Here is a 20,249-nt window from a genome sequence, read left to right as displayed (position 1 = left end):
ACGACATTAACAACCTTGATTCAAAGTCCAAAGAATTTCTGCTCTCTTGATTACTTGCTTCAAATCGATTAGAATTTAAAAGATGTAAACAAAATAATTTTTCAAAATTTTATAAGGTAAATAAATTTGTTTGAGTTTATTCGAAAAAAAAATGATGAAATTTAAAATTTTTTTATTAAAAGAAGAAAAAAAATTGGAATTATAATTAAAAAATTATTCAAGTTTTTTTTTTATAGTTAATCAATTCTTATAGTATCCGTTTGTATAAATTAAACCCGAATAAAAAAATTTAACGTGAATATTTTATTTTTGTTAAATAAGAAAAAATTTCATTGACATCAATAAAATATATTAAAATTTGTCATGTAATATAATTAATATATATAAATTAAAAATTTTATTTTTTCTTGTTTCTTTTTTTTCTTTATTCTTTCTCTCTTTCTCCATCTAAGATCCTTGAAAGGTTCAATTGCTTATAATTCGAGGGTTAATTAATTTAAGTTTATTATGTGATTAGATTCTGCCTATTTAAGAATTTAATTAAATTGAAATAAAAGATTAAAATATGAATTAATTGCAACAAAAATGTTATAAATTTAATGATTATTAAATTATAATTTAAATATATTTTTTATCTTTTAATCAATTTTTTTATATAAATTTCAAAATCTTTTACCACTAAAAATTTTAAAAGAAATAAAATCATTTAACTGGGATATCAATATTTATAAAATAGGCATAAATGGTCAAATCCACTACAATCAACTTATCTCAATAGTTTTTGATTAGGGTTTTAAATGAACAAAATATGAACGAAAATATATTTGTGCTTTATTTGTTTATTTTTAGAGATACTCGGATTCAATTCATGTTTGATAAAAATTTGCTTTGTTCGTTCATGCTCAATTCATTTAAATGATAGAATGTTTGTGTTTAGATTGATCAAATTAAATGAACTTATTCATGCATATTAAACGAACTCATTTATGAAAAATAAACAAATAATAACTAAATAAATTCAAAAAATAAATAAATCATAAATGAATGTAAACGAACTCAAATGAATATAAACAAAACTTAAAATAAGATTATAATAAAAATAAAAATATAATTTTATCATTATTATAAACAAATAGCAAATGAATAATAACATAACAATAGATAAATAATAAACAAATGAGTTTTAACGAATTTTAAATGAGATTATTTACGAATATAAATGAATCAAATAGATATTTATTTGTATTTGATTTATTTAATAAATAAATATAAAAATATTGTTCAATATCATTTTTTAAACTTAATAAATAAATATAAACAATCAAAAATCGCTTATATTAACGAATAATTCATCAAATACAAATACCAAATATAAATATATGAATGTCGTTAAAAATAACATATAAATGATAATTTAAGATGTCTATACATGTAAAAAGTTATTAAATAAACAAAACGTGCAAATAAACAAAGATACCATATAATGAGCACTATAATGATGATGATGATATATATAAAAAAAAAAAAAAAAGGATATTTTTATTTCAACAGAAAAGATTTCAGTACTTTCCTCGAAATGAAAGAGAAAATTCTCTTCAAAATTGCATTGCTTCTATTGCTATCCAACTTAACCTCAAACCCATTGCCAAACAAAACGTTGTTTTGTTTTCCCTCCTCCCCATTTGGATTCAACAAAACAGTGATTGTGCGACAACGTATGCCTTTTACGTACTTTGAATTGTTTAACAATTTTAATTTTTAAAAGAAAAAACTTTTTTTTTTATTTTTTTAACATTTAAGCATTTGACTCAATTGTCCTTTGTTTTTTTTAAATCAATAATATTATATATATATTTTAAAGGTGTCAACTGGTTTAATTAATAAAACTCACTTACTTTTTTCGTACAACTAAGTTTTTATGTTCATTGTGTTTAAAAAATATAAAGATAATTTACCATGTCATGTAATAATTTAGTAAAGGGTTTTATTGTAAATTACTGATAGTAAAGGGTTTTAGAGTAAATTATTGATATACTTTTTGGTGGTACTCAATGGAGTTTTTGGTAGTTAAAGTGTATTGTACTTGGTCAAAGAATGTCTAAAGTGATATTTCAGGATATATTCTAATATTCAAGTTAATAAAATATATTAAAAAGTAAGATATATAAGAATAAAAAGTAAATGGCGTGATTTAATTTAATTTTTTATATTTTATTGATAATGATGTGATTAATTAAATTAATATATTAATTGGTGGTAATTAAAATTATCATTGACGTGATCAGGGATGGATCCAGAATTTTTTTCAGTGGGAATAAATTTATTATGTAATATGTTTACTTAAAATTTTTTATTTAATATAAAGGTAATGTTTTTAAATGTAAAATAAAGTTTTAATAAAAAACTTAAAATGTTTTTTATAATATCAAATATATAAAAAATTTTAATAGAAATTAAAAAATATATAAAAAAAACTTATAATATTAAATGCATCGAAAATTTAAATATCAAATAAACATAAACACATAATATTATAATTTTTCAAATGAAAATAGTACTATAGAATTTAGTTAAATAATTTTCATAAGTAAAATATCTAAGATTTTTTTTTCATTGTCAATATTAAAAGATATATAATTTTATTTAATTTCATATATTTCTTTTAAAATTCATCTTCTCTTGTTAATGATATTTGTCTTTGATTAACTTAAATCAAATACTAATTTAATTTCTCTATAATTTTTAAGACATAAGATAAGATATGAAAATACAAAATAGGACCAACAACAAGCTACTTTTATATATATTTTAACTTTTTTAATAATTTTAAAATTGATACTAATTTTTTTTTATAAATTTTAGATTTTGTTAAATTACATCTCTACAAGTTTGTTAGGCTACATCTCTACAACATTATTTTACATCAAATACATATTATTATAAATTCTAAATAATATTAAAAAAAACACCTTATCACATTATCAATATAAAAGAAAAACCAAAAAATAAAGTACTTTGATATGTTAAAAATAATTTTTTGTATCATGAGTGTTTTGTCGTAGTTTCATTTTACTTGTTATCTATATTTTACTATACAAGATTAGTTTAGCTTTAATTTGTGCTTCTTTTTCTTTTACAAATATTTTATTATTTTATACTTGACTTGGACACTTTTACAATAATATAATGATATTTCACGTAAGTAAAAAAAAAAAAAGATAGAAGTCTACAAATAAAAAGAGAGGAGAATAGATAGATAGAGACAAGAGAGAAAAGAGAGAAAAGTAATACTAGATTGTAACTTAAGTTAGCTAGAATGAGATTTATATTAAATAATTATTTATAAGTCAAAATTTATTAATATTTACATATAATACTTTATTTTCTTTTGAAATGAGTCAATTTTTTTTACTAAGGTATATCTATACTTTATAATATTTTTAAATCCTTCCCCTTTATATTTTTTTTTTTTCAATTTAGAGAAGGCAAAATGTAAAAATATTAAATTTTTTGTCTAATATAGTAATATATTTAGAAAGTTTATAGGATTTCAGTCCCTGGACGTAATCACTAAAGTGTAATACTTATAAACAATTAGAGAAAATAATAGTAGTTTATATACTAAAGAAAGCTAAGAAAATGGTTGGTTCTTACTTCCTACAAAAAGCAATACATCTTTTTAAAATTTCCCGTTTGTAGGACAATACTATAAATTCTGCTACTCTGACTTGAGTAACTATATATTTTGTTAATACAAAACACATAAAATATGTAAAAAAAAAAAAAAAAAAGCTAAATAAAAGTGAAAATGCTTGCAAAGGGGAAGGGGTTGACCAGATGGTGTCAGGGACTCAGGTCATTTTAAGCAGAAGGAGTAGTACGGACACCGTCATAAGTTGAATGCTGAGAAGGGGGAGAGGGGATCTGGAGCAGGAGGGTAGAAAAGTAAAAGCAACGACAAGGGGTACAACCGTAGATTATAAAGAAAACCGAGGTGCAAAAGATAAGTAGGCCAGACTGTCCCGCCAACGCCAAGCTTATTCCTCCTACTCCCAAGGTTTCCCCAACCCAACACTGCGCTTCTCATATTAGCATGTGATTAGTGATCGGCCTTCGTAGGTTTAGTTTGATCAAGAAAGAAAACTGGCCGTCTTTTATTGATTTTTCTTCTCTTACTTGAATCACAAGCTAACGTCTGGTTAGGATTTTATTTTACATTAAATCTATAGTCAAATGATAGTATAAAAAAAAAAAAAAAAAAAGAGGAAATCTATTTGGTGGGAGCTGCTCTGGCATCCCATGCCATAAGTAGAGACTGATGCTGATGGATATAGGCCCGTTTGAATTCAAACGTAGCCCGTTGGAGATGTTTTTCTTTCAAAAGTTGTCACAAACGCACAATGCATGCATTTAGCAAACAATTTCAATGTAGTCGGACCTAGTTTTAATCGCGCCATATCTTCTTTTTTCTATTATTCACATCTCTACGGCAACGTTCTTTTTTTTTTTTTTTATAATGTACTTACTTTTTATTTTATTTTTTACCTTTTAAGTAATTGTGAAGGAACAATAATATGCTTTATATTTGTAGCATTTAACTTTGCTTTTTCATTATTTTTATTTTTGTGTTATTTTATACAAAATTAATAGACATAAAAAATAAATTTTAAATATTTAATAATAAAGTATTATTTGATACAAATAATTTTAGAATTTTTTTAATTTATTAATAAAAATATTACATGATATAAAATAATTTTAATAAATTTTAAATATTTATTAATTTCACATATATCAAATATATATTATAAATTTTAATATAATATTTTTAATAATCATTTTATATTCTCATTACAATTTACTTTATTGTTATCATTACATTTTCATCCAAATATATATTCTATGATTTTAAGCCGCATTTGGATTTAACTAAAGCATTAGTGAGGGGCAGTGAGAGCACACAACAGGACTAATTTACGGTTTGGCAACTAACTTCCAGTGCGATTGAACCTTTCTTCACTGCACTGAAGCAAAAAAAATGACTGGACCCTTAAGGTTCCAATGAAAATATTACACTTCGAACGCAGCCTTTTTTTTCCTATTTTACTTTTACTTTCAACGTTTTTTTTATTCTTTTTTACCCTTAGAATTGTAGTGCTGAGACAAAAATGTCCTTTCCAATAGTACAGCTTGTATTTTTTTTTGTATTTTCAATTATTCATTCGTTTTTTTTTTTGTTATTTTAGTTTTCTTTTTTATTTAAAATTTTCAAATAACTTCATTATAATTATTTAACAAACCAGTCATGTAATTATTTATAGCTAAAAACCAAATAATTAACCAATTTTATAATCAATGAATTATTAGTAAATGAAAAAAAATTATAATTAAGTAACTAATTAAAATAAATAATTATATAAATAATAAATTAAATAAATATTGGTTTATTTATTTTAAGATTATAAATATATCATTGCATTTTTTTTAAATAATGATTCTTTGAAAATTAAAATAATAATATAAATAAAACATAAAGAGCTAAGAAATAAAAAATATATTATCAATTTATTTATTAAATAAAAATTTACATAAATGAAATACTACATGAATTTGTTTAATAAATTTTATTTATTTATTTAGTTAAAGTGATAAATAAATTTATATAATACAATTACATAGAAAACAAATAATGTCTTTAATTGTATACTTTTAAGTTAAATGTCTTTGATTGTAAATACATTATTATTAATTTTTTTAAAAAAATATTATTTGATATAAAATAATTGTAGTAAATTTTTATTAATTATTAACTCATAAATGCAAAAAATACACTAAAAATTTGATAACGGTTTTGGAACCGCTTGACGAATTTGGTAACGAAAAAAAAAAATGAAATCACCACCAAATTTTTTTGGTTATGTGCGATTGATCACCTATTAAAACATATCATTTTATTGAAATCTTAAAATTAATTAAAATTTATTAAAAGGCTAATTTTAGGGTCTACATAACAGTCTAAATTCGAAAGTCGGTTACGCGTGAGAAAGGATTAGCACTTCCACAGTGCCTGTTTAAAACGGTATCAATTAACTACGTATTATCCATTAATTTTGATAAAAAAAAACAATCCCATTTTCAGTGTTTGAAAAATAATTTTTTTGATTTTTTTATTTATTGAAAATTGGTTTTTAATTTTTTTAATTTTAAAAAAATTATTCGAGAAAAATAATTTTGAACATTTTTATTGAAATAATTCTCAAAATGTTCAAATACGTTAATAATATTATAAGAACTTTTTATCACATAGAGATTTCTTAAGCATCGCTTCTTGAAATACCTTAGAATCCCATCCTTAGAGGTCCGAATTTACTTTTCGTAAAAATTATGTCATGTATGTAATGCAGAATGTTATCATGTTGATGCACATATTTTATTTTTTAAAATTTTTTTTATTAATTTTAATTAATACTTATTATTAGAAAAAAATGAAAAAGGATTAAATTTTATTATATTGAAAATTTTCTATAAATATTCCAATACTTTAGTAATATTTTAAAAAAATCTTCTCACTTAGGTATTTCTTAAAACATCTATACTTGGAATACTTTTAGAATCCCATCATCTTATGAAATTTTTTTTCTCATTTTTTATTATTTAATTTATTAATTTATTTTTATTAATTATTTTAAAACAAAAAAAAAATTTATTGTATTGAAAATTTTTATAAATACTCCAATACACTAGTAGTATTTAAAAAATCTTTTCACCTAGAGATTTCATAAGTATAGTTACTCGGAGTACCTTTGAATCTCATCATCGGGTAAAAATTTTATTTTCTTACATTTTTTATTAACTTTGCATTATTATTATAAAGTTTATCTTTATTTTTTATTTTAAGTTTATTTTAAAATTAACAAAATTAGAGAAGAAAAAAATTTAACTACATATTTCATCATTTAAACTAACAAATAAAAATATTTTAATATGTATAAATATTAATAAAATATTATATAAAAAATAAAAAAATTCAAAAACAAAAATTTTTTTACCTGAACCAGACCAGTCAACAATCCGATCAACGCGGGTCCGGTCGATTCGACGGTTCAACGGGGTTTGGTCGATTCGACAGTTTGGTACCGGTTCAATCGGATCGGTCAAGGCTAAAAGGTGAGTTGGGTTGTCGGGTCCGTTATGCGAATCCTGGGTTAAATCGGCAGGTTGACACGCAGACCCTTGGGTTTAAAACAACGTCATTTTTGCGTTTAAATGAAACGACGTTGTTTTGGCTATTGACAGCTTTATAAATGTCAATTTTTTTTCATTTCCCTCATTTTTCACAAAAAAACCCTTTTTTTCTCTTCAGTTAAAAGCAAGTGGCCAACTGGTTGCTGTCACCATCGTCACCAATCATCGACCGACGTCGTTGGTGATCGAAAAAAAGTAAAATCACCTAAAATGTTCTCATCAACCCCCTTAAACATAGATCCAACCTCCGTTTCACAAAAAAAATCTCAAATTCCTCATATCTGCTTTTGAAGTTTTGGTCAAACCCTTTTTTTTTATTCTCTTTTTTTTTAAACTGACTTTTTTTTTGTGCAGTAACTCCTGGCGCTGGGTTCCTCGTTCCAAGGGATTAAGTTGGTTTTTGTGTTTTTTTGGCAGAAAGCTTTTTCTATTTTTTGCAGGATTTTCTCATTCCTTGTTTTTTTTGTCCTTCTTTTGGGTTCAACCAAAAGCTCTATTTATAGAGCTCCGACAGAAGAAGTAGCACAGGGCTTGGCATGAGGGTGCAAGCACGACCCCATGCTACTTTTATTTTTTTGCCTTATCTGACAGTGGTAGGGCATGATAGTTAGGAGCTTAAGTAAGGGTAGTTAACAGGGGGTGACAGTGGTGAACAGGGTATGGGTGGTAGGGTAAGGTGGCTAGCGGTGCTGTGCCAGGCACCATTGCCACCAATCTTCTCTTTTTTTATTTTTTTGTTTAATTTTTTTATATTTAATAATATTATTATTATCTTATTTATTATTTAATAAAAATAGTAAATTTGATCAAGGTCGGACAAATTTGATGTCTACAGCTACCCCTATTTGCACATTGCTGAGAATCAGAAATAGACAAAAATAACGACAATAATTTTGTCCGAAATCCAAAGAATTTTTTTTTTAAACTAATAAAATGGCTTTTGTCATCAAATCAAAATGCCCTTCTTACTCAAGGTTCGATAACTTTTGAAAATTTAAAATCTGAAAAAAAAACTCCTCTCAACAGAGGTTCAACAACTTTAAAAATTTGTTTAAAAAAAGCTCATATGAGTAGAGGCTCAACAACTTTAAAATCTCATCTTAGAAAAAGCTCCTCTCAATAGAGGCTCAAAAACTTTAAAAATCCATTTAAAAAAGCTCTCTTAGCAGAGGCTTAATAACTTTAAAATCTTATCTTAAAAAAAACTCCTCTAAGCAAAGGCTCAATGACTTTAAAATCTCATCTGAAAAAGCTTTTCTCAGCAAAGGCTCAATAATTTTAAAAATCCATTTGAAAAAGCTTCTCTCAGCAGAGGCTCAACAACTTTAAAAATCCATTTGAAAAAGCTTCTCTAAACAGAGGCTCAACAACTTTAAAATCTTATTTTAGAAAAAGCTCATATCAACAGATGAACAACTTTAAAATCTATTTGAAAAAGCTCCTCTCAGTAGAGGCTCAACAACTTTAAATCTCATTTTAGAAAAAGTTTCTCTTAGCAAAGGCTTAACAATTTTAAAAATTCATTTAGAAAAAGCTCCTCTCAACAGAGGCTCAACAATTTTAAAATCTCATTTTAGAAAAAACTTCTCTCAGCAGAGACTCAACCACTTTAAAATCTCATTTTAGAAAAAGCTCATCTCAGTAGAGGCTCAACAACTTTAAAATCTCATCTGAAAAAATTCCTCTTAGCAGAGACTCAATAACTTTAAAAATCCATTTGAAAAAGCTTCTCTCAGCAGAGGCTTAACAACTTTAAAAATTCATCTGTTCTCGAAATTGAGTTATCATATTTGAACAAGTAAATTTTTCTATTTTGAAATCTTTTGTTTGATCTTGTTTTTCATTAGGAAATGGAAAGTCTCTGTCTTTATTATAACTGCTCATGGATGCATATACTAAATGCTCTAAATGCAATGCAATCAAAATTATTCATTGTGATAAAAAGGTTCTCGAAATCTCTTGCTTTTGGTTTCTTTTATCAGAATTACCATATGATCAATCTGTTCTTAACATCTGACCATTGTATTCTTCTCTAACAATACTTCTTTTCTTTGAATGTCTGAACATTAATGTCTTGTCATGCCTTTCTCGTCCCTTTTCATTTACCTTTATCAACTTTTAAAAAGTAATGCTGAGATCTTTTGTGTTTGTTTTTTTTTTTCGTCATTTTAAGTTCAAAACAAACAAAATGCAATCACACATTTCTCATATTTGTATGGTGAACAAAAATATCAAATGAGAATAAAGGAATTGATATACATTATTTCCAAATGAAAGATAGCATATTTCATTAGACTGATAATAAGTGCATGGCAAAGTGTTTAAATCCAAACAAATGTGCCCAAATAATGATAATGAGAGAATATTCATTTATTAATTTATTTTATATTTTTATTATTTAATTTATTAATTATTTTAAAACCAAAATTTTTTTTTATTATATTGAAAATTTTTATAAATACTCCAATACGCTAGTAGTATTTTAAAAATCTTCTTACCTAAAGATTTCATAAGTATCATTACTCGAAATACCTTTGAATCTCATCATCGAGTAAAAATTTCCTTTTATTACATTTTTTATTAACTTTGAATTATTATTATAAAGTTTATCTTTATTTTTTATTTTAAGTTTATTTTAAAATTAATAAAATTAGAGAAGAAAAAAATTTTAACTACATATTTCATGATTTAAACTAACAAATAAAAATATTTTAATATGTATAAATATTAATAAAAGAATATATAAAAATTAAAAAAATTAAAAAAATTTTTTTACCTGAACAAGACCGGTCAAATGTCCGGTTAACGCAGGTCTGGTCAGCTCGACGGTTCAACGGGGTTTGGTCAATTCGATGGTTTGGTACCGATTCAGTCGGATCTGTCAGGGCTAAAAGATGAGTCGGGTTGTCGGGTCGGTTGCGCGAAATCCGGGTCGAATCGACAAGTTGACGCACGGATCTTTAGGCTTAAAACGACATCGTTTTTGCGTTTAAATGAAACGACGTTGTTTTGACTATTAATAGCTTTATAAAAGTAAAAAAAAATTTTTCATTTCATTTCTTTTCTTTTTAAAAAAAAAAAACTCTTTTTTTTCTCTTCAGCCAAACACAGGTGGCCGACCGGTTGCCGTCGTCGCTGTCACCGGTCGTAGGCCACCATCATCGATGATCGAAAAAAGGTAAAATCACCAAAAATATTCTCCTCAACTCCCTAAACATAGATCCAGCCTTCGTTTCACCAAAAAAAGTCTCAAATTCTCCAGATCTGCTCTTGAAGTTTCAGTAAAACTTTTTTTTAAACTGAATTTGTTTTTTTCTTTGTGCAGGAACTTTCGACGCTGGGTTCCCTGTTCTAGGGGACTGAGTTATTTTTTTGTGTATTTTTTTGGTGTTTTTCTGGCAGAAAGCTTTTTCTATTTTTTGCAGGGTTTTCCCCATCTCTTTTTTTTTTGTCCTCCTTTTAGGTTTAACCAGGAGCTCTATTTATAGAGATCCGACAGAATGAATGGCACAAGGCTCGACATAGGGGTGCAAGCACGACTCCCATACTGCTTTTATTTTTTTTTGTCTTATCTGATAGTGGTAGGACATGATAGTTAGAAGCTTAAACGAGGGTAATGAACAGGGGCTGATAGTGGTAAACAAGGTATGAGTGATAGGTAAGGTAGCCAACGATGCCATGCTAGGCACCACTGCCACAGTATTCTCTTTTTTATTTTTTTGTTTAATTTTTTTATATTTTTGTATTTTTATATTATTGTATTTAATAATATTATTATTATCTTATTTATTATTTAATAAAAATAACAAATTTAATCAAGATCGGATAAATTTAATATTTTCTTTTCGTCATTTTAAGTTCAAAACAAACAAAATGCAATCACACATTTCTCATATTTGTATGGTGAACAAAAATATCAAATGAGAATAAAGGAATTGATATACATTATTTCCAAATGAAAGATAGCATATTTCATTAGACTGATAATAAGTGCATGGTAAAGTGTTTAAATCCAAACAAATGTGCCCAAATAATGATAATGAGAGAATATTCATTTATTAATTTATTTTATATTTTTATTATTTAATTTATTAATTTATTAATTATTTTAAAACCAAAATTTTTTTTTATTATATTAAAATTTTTTATAAATACTCCAATACGCTAGTAGTATTTTAAAAATCTTCTTACCTAAAGATTTCATAAGTATCATTACTCGAAATACCTTTGAATCTCATCATCGAGTAAAAATTTCCTTTTCTTACATTTTTTATTAACTTTGAATTATTATTATAAAGTTTATCTTTATTTTTTATTTTTAAGTTTATTTTAAAATTAATAAAATTAGAGAAGAAAAAAATTTTAACTACATATTTCATCATTTAAACTAACAAATAAAAATATTTTAATATGTATAAATATTAATAAAATAATATATAAAAATTAAAAAAATTAAAAAAAATTTTTTTACCTGAACAGGACCAGTCAAATGTCCGGTTAACGCAGGTCTGGTCAGCTCGACGGTTCAACAGGGTTTGGTCAATTCGATGGTTTGGTACCGATTCAGTCGGATCTGTTAAGGCTAAAAGATGAGTCGGGTTGTCGGGTCGGTTGCGCAAAATCCGGGTCGAATCGACGAGTTGACGCACGGATCTTTAGGCTTAAAACGACATCGTTTTTGCGTTTAAATGAAATGACGTTGTTTTGACTATTAATAGCTTTATAAAAGTCAAAAAATTTTTTCATTTCATTTCCTTTCTCTTTAAAAAAAAAAAACCCTTTTTTTTCTCTTAAGCCAAACACAGGTGGCCGACCGGTCGCCGTCGTCGCCGTCACCGGTCGTAGGCCACCATCATCGATGATCGAAAAAAGGTAAAATCACCAAAAATATTCTCCTCAACTCCCTAAACATAGATCCAGCCTTCATTTCACCAAAAAAAGTCTCAAATTCTCCAAATCTGCTCTTGAAGTTTCAGTAAAACCTTTTTTTTAGTCTTTTTTTTTTTTAAACTGAATTTGTTTTTTTCTTTGTGCAGGAACTTTCGACGCTGGGTTCCCTGTTCTAGGGGACTGAGTTATTTTTTTGTGTATTTTTTTGGTGTTTTTCTGGCAGAAAGCTTTTTCTATTTTTTGCAGGGTTTTCCCCATCTCTGTTTTTTTTGTCCTCCTTTTAGGTTCAACCAGGAGCTCTATTTATAGAGATCCGACAGAATGAATGGCACAAGGCTCGGCATAGAGGTGCAAGCACGACTCCCATACTGCTTTTATTTTTTTTTGTCTTATCTGATAGTGGTAGGACATGATAGTTAGAAGCTTAAACGAGGGTAATGAACAGGGGCTGATAGTGGTAAACAAGGTATGAGTGATAGGTAAGGTAGCCAACGATGCCATGCCAGACACCATTGCCACCAGTATTCTCTTTTTTATTTTTTTGTTTAATTTTTTTTTATTTTTGTATTTTTATATTATTGTATTTAATAATATTATTATTATCTTATTTATTATTTAATAAAAATAACAAATTTAATCAAGATCGGATAAATTTAATATCTACAATGTTTATGATGGTTATTTTCTTTTCTTATTATAATTTACCTCATTTTCAATACTATTTTTGCATCTAAATACATATTTTATCATTGATTTTAATTTTATTGTTATAATAATTAATCTTATTGTTATAGAAACCAATTTTACCTCCGCCACTATTTTTAATATCATAAAATCAATTTCACAATTCATTCAAATGGATTATTAATCTCATCACTATAATAATAAATTCATCTCTATTATTATTTTTAATATTATTGAAATCAATTTCATCAACTATTCAAATGAATCCTCATAGATTTCATCGCAATGTGACGAATCCGAAGATTTTTAAGTCAATTAATTGTCTTATAAGATGCATTTAAAAAATATTTCACCGTTCAATTTGATTCCGAGGTTTTTTAATACCGTGGAAACATCCAATGAATTATTGAATTTTAGGATAGCTGAGTGTCTTGTATGAGTCAATGATTGGTTTTGTATAAAATTAAACAATAAAAATGTTTTTTAATTGTGATAGTCGGTTGTTTTTGGTGAGATAATTTATTACCATACTTAATCATTGTGTTTGTATTAAAATACATATCTTCGCTATAAATTTTAATTTTAATACTATAATATTCAATTTTACTACATTATTATTTTATTTTCATTATCCATTTGGGACCTTGATTGAATATTGACCGAGAAAAATAATGGAAATTATGGGCTATTCTTTAAAAAATTAGAGTAAAAAATGTCACCATTAATAATAATAAAATAATTCATAAAATGAATTTCAATCCGTCTCGATTTAATAAGTCTTTTTTTTTTTTTTAAAAGAATATGAAATCGGATTTTTTTCAGTTTGAAGTCAGGTTTTAAAATACATTGTCTTGACATGATCTTAGTATATATATAAAAAATATATTTTTATTATTTCATAATTTAATTTAAGGTATTAATTTAATAAATATATTATATTTTTATATAATTAAAATATAATGTATATTAAAAAATAGTATCTTATAAGTATTATATTAAATTAAAATTATAAAATTAATTTCAATTTATAAATATACAAAACTATTAAAAAATATAATATTTTTAATATTGAATTGAAATCAAGTATAAATATTAAAAGTTCGGATTAAAGTAGAATGAAACAAATATCAATCTCAACTCAATCTTTCGCCATCCCTAATCATGGCTTGTATCAATTGTTCACATAAAGATGGACGACAGCTTGTATCAATTGTTCACTTGACACGGACGATTTTTTGTTGAAACTACAACACTAAATTAATATTACTAAAAAAAGAAAAAGGACCTAACATATATAATAAAACAGATCGGGGCCATTCAATTCAATTTGTAAAATCTAAAGTCCAATCTAAACAAAAAAACAATCAATTTCATGGGTTTATTAATATGTTTGAAAAGAACAATAAAAGGATAATTTGTTATCAATATGGATTGGAATTATTTTTTTGTCAATCAAAACTTGATTTTAGTGAAAAAAATATAAATTTTGAATATATAAAATCAACTAGAAAATACAGTTTCAAAAGCGTTTGAAAAATATTTAGGTAAAATTTGAAAATATATCCGTTAATAGCATTAAAAAAATAATTTGCTAATTAAGTAGCGGGACTGGGTAGGGTACATCGAGGATGTTGCGAGTGGCAAAAGCGTATCGAGAATAATCATAGGGTGGATGTGAAATGTGAGGGAATGATATGACAAACAAGTTATATATAGTAATAAAGAAATTTAGTGATATTAAGATTGGAGGCAAATGCAATCATATGTTTCATAATAATAGGTGGATGATTAGGGGAAAAAAAATCAAAAAATAAAAATACAAATTAATTTAAAATTGTAGTTTTTAAATTTGAATTGAAATTTATACATTTATAATATTTTATATATTTAAAAAAAATTAAATTAAATTCAATCTCATCTAAACTGTTATCATTTTCTTTAAGAACCAAAATTCTCAGTCAAATGAGAGTTAGTTGTACCGAAACCTACCTTTTAAATCAAGGGAGTGCCAGTCAAAACATGCACCAACACATCTGGTTTCCGGCTTCTTCATTACAGCCCTGCAATTCACCTTGAAATTATGTCAGAATCATAAAGTATAATCATCAATCATTCCTTGTAAAAGAGCTTAAATATTCAGAAACCAAAAAGACAAGGGAGCTAAAACACCAACATGGACAAATACTGACAATAATGCCAATCTTTCATCAATTCCCACAGCTATAAGTAAACCCTTTTATTTATAAAAAAACAAATAGTACAAAAATGTTAGATAATAGTTGACAACAACACCAAATTTGGCTTCGTGTTATGCGCCAAACCCCCAAAAAATGATGGGAAAAATAATGAATAAGGCTACAACAACAACTCCAAAGCAATGGACCATCTTATGAATGATGAAGTGTAGCCTATAGTTGAGTGGTGATCTAAATCACCAAAAGAATGAATACAAATTTATTTAAAATAATAATTTCCTTCGAATTGGGCCTTGATGGCAATAAGGGCAGCTGCGTGGCATTTCCATATCACAATAGACAGCTAATATTGTAACTGCAAATGAACCATCTCACCACTAGATTGCATTCAAACCCACAAGCTTGCGCAGCTTCTCACAAAGTATAAATATAATTGTAGTTTGTGGACCCAATCTTGCAAAAATGGCAAAGCCCCTGATGAAAATTTAAAGACCAACATCCAGAAATTGATATGTTAACACTGATTGGGAAAAAGGATGAAGTAACCGTCTTTACAGTTTCTCTGAGCTCACCAGTCCACTATTATTATTATTTTTGGACCCTCTCAAGTATATCCAAGCAATAAGGACTTTTAAGTTGATATTGAAAATCAGAACATGAAGATAAATAATAACAATAAATGCCTTGCAACTAACTTTACAGCTTCCGGCAAATATAGTGTGTGGATAATGCATTTAAGTCCATTTTCCACAAATTTAAACTACATGCATCAAAAAAGAGAAAAAAAAGAAAGAATGGAAACTTTTGTAAATCTCACCCTTTATAAAGTCCTCTGGGGCCTTCTGTACGCAGAACCTAAAACCAGGAATGCAAATGAATTGGAAAGAAAATCAGTCTAGTTGTGTATTCATAGTTGAAAGGTATGCCACATGTTATAAGTTTTAAATAAAGCAATTGTGTAAGACATAGCATGACCTGGAAATAAATTTTGTCAAACCTTTGGAGGCCATATCAACCAACATCTAAAATGAGGTTAAATCTATAATCTATAACCTCTACCACCCCCAAAAATGTAAGGACCTAAGATGACAACATGATGATTCTTAGCCATTCTTTTTTTTTTTTTTTGGCAGAAGCTCTCAGCAATGCCAAACTGTCCAATCTCAGTCCTTACGGTTAATACAAATAGAATGTCCAGGAAGCCCTAGTGTATTAGCATTTAACTAACAAATGTGTAAATGAAATAGTCGAAAGCCGTGACAACGACAAGAGACCAAACTTGGTGGCATAGCAGTTGAGAATCTTCAATCTAATAAGGCATAAATTCTGGATAATATGAACCAGACTATAAGCATATTAAAAGAAGAGCAGAAGGGCATTAATTTATTGTTCTCTTGGGCTACTTAAGCTGACTGACATTTTGGTCCCAACGTTCCTTGCTATATAGTTCTGGTGAGCATAAAATCATGTATTTAATCCAGGGCACCAAAGAAAACTAATAGAAGTAAAAGATAATTAAAAGTACAAAAAGAAAAAAAAAAACTGGAAATGACGAAATGAACAACTTATAGCAACAATGATGAAGGGAATACATAAAAAGGCACAAAAAAATAAAATCCGTTCAATACCTGATATGCACAATGAAATCCATTTTTATAGTGCCCAATACTTTCTCGTTGCAACATAAGACGGGTTTTAACCATGTCCATGGGTGCTGTAATAAGGGTGCTCACCAAGCCAGCAATTGTACTTGAGCTTCAACAGATGCAAAAGTCCAGAAACAAATAATGTCAGAAAGAAAAGTTTCACTATCATAATGGCACATTCTAAAATATTAAGCTGATAGTTTAAACTATCAATTTAAATCCCTTCATCTTCACTCTCAAACCAAAAATTTGCTTGAGTTGAAATATTTCCTATTTCCAGATGTTTATTTTTGCTATAATTTTCAATTTCATCCATGACATGTCAACTTCAACAAGTTACATAGTCAGGTTAATTTTTTAGAGAATAACTTAATATATATTCCTTCAATTTACATCCAAAAAAAGGGCCAATAAGGGAGAAAAAAAAGGTATGGTTAGTGTCATACATGAGATGCAGGTAAAATCCTTCTTCAAGAGGTGTCCATTTCACCAATATCTGCATCAATAGAATCTTAGAAAACTTTAAAAGTGGAAAGAAAGGAAAAATGTAAACAAACACTCTAGCTAGATGATAAATCGAACACGAAATAAGTCATCCAAAAACTTTGGAAATTACATCGTGTATATTCAAACTGAAAAACAGCATGCTTAGAAATTGACCTGCTTGGATTCATCATATGTTGCAAGCTGTGAAGAAGTCAAGGCAGCAGCTCTAGCTGTAGCAGGGCCAACACCCTTCCAAAGGGCACCTATTCCCTCTTTGGAGACAATTCTGCGCATTTCTGCAATTGGCCCTCTTTGTCTCAAATCTGAGTTCATCTGTAACCGCACCTGACGGCAGAAATCTGTTTCTTAGATCCACAATGAGCTTAAAAGATTAGAATATGAAATGATGTAACACTACCTTCAGAACTTCAACAGGATTGGTCAGGGCAGTTGAAATGGCACCAGCAAATGCTCCAGATGCAATCTTAGTAAAGATGTTGTTGCAACCAAAGGCCCAATCACAGGCAGATTTTGATGGTTCATACAAGCCTAAACGGAGACCTCCATATAGAAGAGACCTTGTCAATGCAGGTGTCAATCCTAGATATAGAGACTTTGGTCCTTCATTGTTCCATACTTGAACAAATAATGGTCCCTGCTTACATCCATGTAAATGTTGAAATTTCAGATCAATAGAATCGGATAAACCAGATAATCATCATCAGGAAAGTAAACTGAAAGCATTGGTCAAATACCATTCCAATCAAAGGACCCCTCTGACCAACAAGCTGCATTTGCAGCCTAACTTTAAGAACATCTGCACTACGATCATAGATAAATGAATTAGCTATAGAATCACTCCACAATGCCAAAATGATTCTACTTCAAAAAGTTTCTTTCTGCATGCCCTTTTGTTTATTCTTTTGAGTTTTCATTTAATTTGAAGCATTTCAATTTAGTTCCTCTTAAATTATAACATTTTCATGACCAATTAGTCTTTCTGTACTGCATGTTTGAAATATATACTCAATAAATAAAAACTTTACTATGGGTGTGCTAGAGTGGAAAAGTGAAAGAATGGATAGAGAAGTTGGAAAAGTGGAAAGAAAATGAATTTTACGTGTGCTTGGTAGGAAACAAAAATGAGAGGAAAGCAAATTGGAAATATTACAATTTTCCATACTTATTAACAAAAACAAATCACTCAAAATTGGAAAAAACAAAGAGAGAAAATGGGAGAGGTTTGAGGATGTGTTGCATATTTACAAAATTGTTCATCGTATTTAGATTTATCTTAATTTACAAAAGGTTATAATGATAAAATCATATAATTTTCATTTTCTTTCCTTTCATTTTTCAATTCTATCAAGTAATGGACGGAAAGAATTACATTTTCCTTCAAAATTTCCATCTTTTCAAGGATCCACACCAATGGAAATAAAAATATGATTTCTATCTTTCCATTTTTCTTCTCTTCCAATTTTTTATCTTTCCATTTTTCTATCCACCGGACAAACTAAAGCCTTCAAGTTCAGACTTTTTGTTTATTGATAGTTCCCAATAATTGCAAAATAAATAAATAAATAAAAGACCTTTTTTTAACAACATTATTAACTGCCACCGTGCAATCCACCAAGAACCAGATTTGATTTATTCGTTAGTTTTTTTTTTTTAGATAAAAAAACAAGATTAATTATTACGTGATCAATCGCGAGAAGCATATATAACACTTTTGAGATAAATCAAGTAAAGGAAAAAAAGAAAAAAGAAAAAAGTGCACCTAGAGGATGCGTGAGGCCGGTGGCAACTGCAACCGAGATCCCACTTGTACCAAAGTGATAAAGGGCACCCGACGGAGACGTTGCCCAACTTCGCTTCTCGTTAACTTTAAACGCCCCTGCCATGGAAAATAAAAAATTTCAAAACTCAACCCGACACGAAAGAAAATTTACGAATTTGTACTTATCATTGGCATTTTCCTTAGCTTTCTTTTCGTTTACTTGGCAACCAAACAGAGGATAAGATCTAAGGACACGAGAAACCGACCAGAAAGCGAGGAATTTGAAGAAGCCGAATTGCCGTCCATTTGACTTTTTCTCTTCCTTTCTTGTTTCACTTTCTTCCGACCGTTTTGTTTTCAGGGCAAAACTGCAAAAGGGGCATAAGAGAGCGCTCGATTGAAGGATTTGTTATGGAGTTCAGTTTGTGTCTTAAAATGGTCGGTTTAAACGGCGCCGTCTTCTTGGAACGTTTTGGTTTGTAATTCTAATTGGCTTACCAAGAAGTAAAAGTCGGGTTGCCGAGCGCGATTGGTAGCTGCAGCATGTTATTTGGACTTTTGGGGAAAAATGAATAATAAATTTATTATATATATATATTTTATTTAACCATCAGATTAAAAAAATATACAAATTTTTTTAAATAATATTGAAAGGATAAATTAATTAATTAAAAATTTTAAACATGTGTAGGGTTTAACTAATCGAACAAACTTTGCAATATACATGATATATTCATTTAATTTATATTTTAAAATTTATTCATGATTTTTTAAATTTAATAAATAAATAAAAATTAAATTTGTTCACAAATTATTTATAATATATGTGATATGTTTATTTAATTAATAAATTTTGAAGTTTGTTTGTGATTTTTAATTAAATTTAATAAATAAATAAAAATTAAATTATTTATCAAATATTTTATTTGTTTATATTCATAAATATGTATTAAAAAAAGGAAATGAGTAAAAATTTACATAAGATATCTTAACCAAACATAAATAACTGTATTTAAAATTGTTCACTTAATTATGGAAGGATTATAATAATGATTAATGAATATAATTCACGGAAAAAATAATGCACTATGAATATAATTCACGGAAAAGATAATGCATTAATAAAATTATTTAATTAAATATGATAATTTTAAATATGATATAATAATATAATAAAAATAATATTAAAATATATTAAAATAATATTATTTAAAATTTTAACAAAAAATATAAATTTAATAAAAATATATCTCGTATTTAATTTATTAAATTATAATATGATAATTTTTATATTTTATATATATTTAACACAAAATAAATAAA

At 27.0% G+C, this 20,249-nt stretch overlaps 1 protein-coding gene across 4 annotated transcripts; it reads right to left on the bottom strand.

The window, feature by feature from the left end:
* Positions 1–14,762: 14,762 nt before the first annotated feature.
* Positions 14,763–19,425, bottom strand: LOC111283846 (uncharacterized). Of its 4 annotated transcripts, none has more exons than XM_089758534.1 (9): positions 19,193–19,348; positions 18,927–19,043; positions 17,902–17,963; positions 17,565–17,801; positions 17,321–17,491; positions 17,107–17,156; positions 16,643–16,769; positions 15,832–15,869; positions 14,763–14,879 (listed from the first exon to the last, which is right to left on the bottom strand). In XM_089758534.1, exons 1-9 carry the CDS (start codon positions 19,230–19,232, stop codon positions 14,789–14,791), a joined length of 933 nt encoding a protein of 310 aa, XP_089614660.1. In that variant the 5' UTR covers positions 19,233–19,348; the 3' UTR covers positions 14,763–14,788. The 4 variants fall into 4 exon arrangements, with proteins under 4 accessions (XP_089614660.1, XP_022728210.1, XP_022728211.1 ...); XM_022872475.2 differs by lacking the exon at positions 14,763–14,879 and adding an exon at positions 15,022–15,488 and having other exon boundaries at positions 19,193–19,425; XM_022872476.2 differs by lacking the exon at positions 14,763–14,879 and adding an exon at positions 15,022–15,488 and having other exon boundaries at positions 17,321–17,479.
* Positions 19,426–20,249: the final 824 nt, after the last annotated feature.

Source organism: Durio zibethinus, chromosome 3 (assembly GCF_047325235.1).
Source record: "Durio zibethinus cultivar Kanyao isolate XHJ-2024 chromosome 3, ASM4732523v1, whole genome shotgun sequence".
Classification (NCBI taxonomy): domain Eukaryota; kingdom Viridiplantae; phylum Streptophyta; class Magnoliopsida; order Malvales; family Malvaceae; genus Durio; species Durio zibethinus.
This window is presented reverse-complemented; position numbering and strand designations above follow the sequence as displayed.

Coding starts and splice junctions, on each gene's coding strand:
- LOC111283846 (XM_022872475.2), bottom strand. CDS start 19,232: ATGGACGGCAATTCGGCTTCTTCAAATTCCTCGCTTTCTG. Junction 17,157..17,320: donor CATATGATGAATCCAAGCAG/GTCAATTTCTAA, acceptor CTATTGATGCAG/ATATTGGTGAAATGGACACC. Junction 15,870..16,642: donor GATTTCATTGTGCATATCAG/GTATTGAACGGA, acceptor TCCTGGTTTTAG/GTTCTGCGTACAGAAGGCCC.